The 3,638-nt window shown below is 36.0% G+C and overlaps 1 protein-coding gene across 1 annotated transcript in view; it reads left to right on the forward strand.

The window, feature by feature from the left end:
- The window catches only part of LOC107656123 (cytosolic 10-formyltetrahydrofolate dehydrogenase-like), a 20,540-nt gene extending 17,102 nt beyond the window's left edge, over positions 1–3,438 (forward strand). The window contains exons 14-23 of the mRNA XM_016443837.1: positions 239–309; positions 450–555; positions 668–755; positions 967–1,060; positions 1,207–1,306; positions 1,411–1,509; positions 1,860–2,025; positions 2,104–2,209; positions 2,388–2,587; positions 2,767–3,438. Coding sequence (XP_016299323.1) covers positions 239–309; positions 450–555; positions 668–755; positions 967–1,060; positions 1,207–1,306; positions 1,411–1,509; positions 1,860–2,025; positions 2,104–2,209; positions 2,388–2,587; positions 2,767–2,822 — 1,086 coding nt within the window. The 3' untranslated portion in view covers positions 2,823–3,438. The remainder of the gene's footprint in view (positions 1–238; positions 310–449; positions 556–667; positions 756–966; positions 1,061–1,206; positions 1,307–1,410; positions 1,510–1,859; positions 2,026–2,103; positions 2,210–2,387; positions 2,588–2,766) is intronic.
- Positions 3,439–3,638: the final 200 nt, after the last annotated feature.

Below are 3,638 nucleotides of genomic sequence, written 5' to 3' on the forward strand. Positions count from 1 at the left end.
ATCATGCCTAGAGCTGATCCGTGCTGGTCGCTGAGGAAATACAACAACTTTGCGCTGTGGATCGCCTTTCACCATGGACGAAGCGGAGTCCAGCCCGGGGTTGTCACATGTGGTTGCCGCATGCCCTCCGGACGCTCCTTCATCGAATCCGCTGCCTCTGCTCACTCAGCCCGCCGGCTGTTCCTCACTTTATCCCCCGCTTTTGTGTGTCTGAAATATATTAAATTATTCTCCACAGGGCTGCACTATTCCTATCAACCAGGCTCGACCTAATCGAAACCTTACCTTCACCAAGAAAGAACCAATTGGGTAAAATCAACTCTCCCCATAAAAAATATCCTCCATGTTTTTGTCCAGCCTCACCATGAAAAAATCACCTCAATTACTATGGATTTAGTTAATCTGGACAGAGTGTTGAGAATATTTAGCTCTTGTTTGTTTATGTTAAGTGTGTGTGCAATTGTCATTCCGTGGAATTATCCACTGATGATGCTGGCATGGAAGACTGCAGCCTGCCTAGCAGCTGGAAACACTGTGGTGCTCAAACCTGCACAAGTAAAGAACTGAAGTTTATATTAAAACAAAAATGCACATGGGCATGGCATATTTAACCCGAACAATATACACACACAGAACTTAAGGACTCTCTTTCTGCATTCTATTCTAGGTCACACCTTTGACTGCTCTCAAGTTTGCTGAATTAACTGCATTGGCAAAGTTTCCGAAAGGCGTGGTGAACATACTACCAGGAACAGGTGCATATAAAACAAAACATACACAATAGAGTTTAGTATAGCCCAAACCTGTCAATGAAAATGAACTGATATACTCCAACTGTTTTCTGTACACAATTCAATATCAATATTGTAAATTCTTTGCACACTTTATATTTTAGTACATCTGATTAATTCTTAAAGCTATCTGCTTGTAGATTCATTGGATATTTGTTACATATGTGAATTTCAGGGTCTCTGGTTGGTCAGCGGTTATCTGACCACCCTGATGTTCGAAAACTTGGCTTCACCGGCTCCACTGAGATTGGCAAACAGATCATGAAAAGGTAAATGAGCACGTTTTAAATCTAAACAATGCTGGGGTTTGAGTATCTCTTTAAATTAAAGTTTTCGGATTTCAGCTTTTGTAGTAAATTACAAATGAAATTTAATTAACAGTTGGAAATCATCAAAAAGCTTGTGTATCTTGTAGCTGTGCAGTCAGCAATGTGAAGAAGGTTTCTCTTGAGCTAGGAGGGAAGTCTCCTCTCATCATTTTTAATGACTGTGATCTGGACAAGGCTGTCAGAATGGTTTGTTTACCTCAGTACCGTCACACAATTCTATTTGCAATGTAAATGTTTGGTTATAATCTCAGACATATTGTATACCCTCCACACACACTTCTTGTCTACAGGGTATGAGCTCTGTGTTCTTCAATAAGGGAGAGAACTGCATTGCAGCAGGGAGACTTTTCATTGAGGAATCTATCCATGACACTTTTGTGGAGAGAGTGGTAAAGAACAATACATATGGTTTAATAGCTTCATCTCTATTTTTACATATACTGTATTCCTTTTGATTACCTGTGGCTGAATCCCAGGTATTCTGATACTTAGCCATGATGCACTCTTGTGAGTTATGGCCGTATATTAGCTCAAGCTTTTGGAAGCAATTTGAAGCTACTAAAAATGTAGTCATACTAACCTCTTTAAATAATTTAACTAAGACCATTTGATTTTAACTCAAGTGTAAAAGGCATACAGTGATAGCCTAGATAAGTTAATAATTCATAATTTTATAATTAATTTGTAACTCCAGTATCTTAATTCAAAGCTCATAGCATATATAACTGCATCTATGTAGGTGAGTGAAATAAAGAAGATGAAGATTGGTGATCCACTGGACCGTTCTACAGTCCACGGCCCCCAGAACCACAAAGCTCATCTGGACAAACTGGTGGAATACTGTGAAAAGGGGGTCAAAGAAGGAGCAAAATTAGTATGTGGAGGGAAACAAGTGAACCGTCCAGGTTAGAGGAGTGTGTGCATATGCATAAGTCTTAGTGAGGGACAAAGTACAATGTTGTTTACATCTTGTATCTCTATAGGTTTCTTCTTTGAACCAACTCTTTTCACTGACGTGCAGGATCATATGTATATTGCTGTTGAGGAGTCCTTTGGGCCAGTCATGATCATCTCCAAATTCAGTAATGGGTTGGTAGAAATAAGCTACTTTTACCTCTAAACTGTTGATTGTTTCACACCAGTCAATCTATATAAACTCAGTTTTAAATGATTTATAATAGATTTAACTGTATACGTTGTACAAATTTGTCAGAGTTGTAACAAAATGACCAAAAGCAACATTGTAAACTGCCTTTTCCTCAATCAGAGATGTTGACAAAGTGCTGCAGAGGGCTAATGCTACAGAATATGGTTTAGCATCAGGTGTGTTTACACGTGACATCAGTAAGGCTCTGTATGTGAGTGAAAAACTTCAGGCTGGCACTGTGTTCATCAATACTTACAACAAGACCGATGTGGCTGCTCCTTTTGGTGGCTTCAAACAGTCTGGCTTTGGCAAAGATTTGGGTAAGACAAAAATACAATTGTGTGAATGATATAATTATTTTGATGCATGATAAATGAATTTAAATAAACATATCCAACAGGTTTTTTGAGTAGTCATTGTACTATATTTCAGTAATCATTTATCTTATAATAAATACTTTTTGTATATTGTTTTAACTGGGTGTATTTCTCCCCAACAGGACAAGAAGCTCTGAATGAGTATCTAAAAACTAAATGTGTCACTGTTGAATACTAATAAAATACTGGACATATAGTGCACAGCATAAAATGATTGCATTTTAATGCTCTTAAGTGGCAGCTAAGGACCATTTCAGTTTAGCCTTCAAGTAAATTGTCATGACTCAGTAATTATTACAATAATAATTTGTTTTGTGTGTAATAATGGATGGATTGCATTTCAGTTGAGGCAATTAAGAAAAATAAATCACAAGATCCTCTTTAGTTCTTACTTTCCTACTCTTACATGGTACCTGTAAATGTCTTCCTGTATATAAGCTCAGAGAATTCAAGGATCATACATTAGATTTTTATCAGTTATTATAATGAATGTTGTTTCACTATATCATTTATTTTGAGATAATTGTTTGAGATAAAATTTGATACTGTGAAATAATACCTGACTAGCCATCAAACAATTTTGGGTAAAAATATTTTTACACATTGTTATTTACTGCAATGATAATGCTTGATTGTTTTAAAGAATTTATATTAAACTAAAGAGATAACAGAAGTATATTTTATGGTTTAGAAACAAGGCCTCCAACATTGTTTTATGTCTTCTTTAGAATCAGATTAACATATTTCAAGCATGTGCCACAAAAGAATAAAATCAGTCCAGTGTTGTCTTCTAATATTGTTTAGTGTGTTTTATCCATGGGCATTTGTGATTTGTGAAAAAATACACCTGATTACATGAAATAATGATCTGTACTGTACATTACAACACCTGTAATCCATATCCAATATCACAGCAACACTGTAACAGTATTTTAACTGTAGAATTATTTAGAGAATTATTAATATTCCTAACAATAGGTTATTATTATTTATA

The sequence above is a fragment of the Sinocyclocheilus anshuiensis genome, unplaced genomic scaffold, assembly GCF_001515605.1.
Source record: "Sinocyclocheilus anshuiensis isolate Anshui unplaced genomic scaffold, SAMN03320099.WGS_v1.1 scaffold1867, whole genome shotgun sequence".
NCBI classification, from domain to species: Eukaryota; Metazoa; Chordata; class Actinopteri; order Cypriniformes; family Cyprinidae; genus Sinocyclocheilus; species Sinocyclocheilus anshuiensis.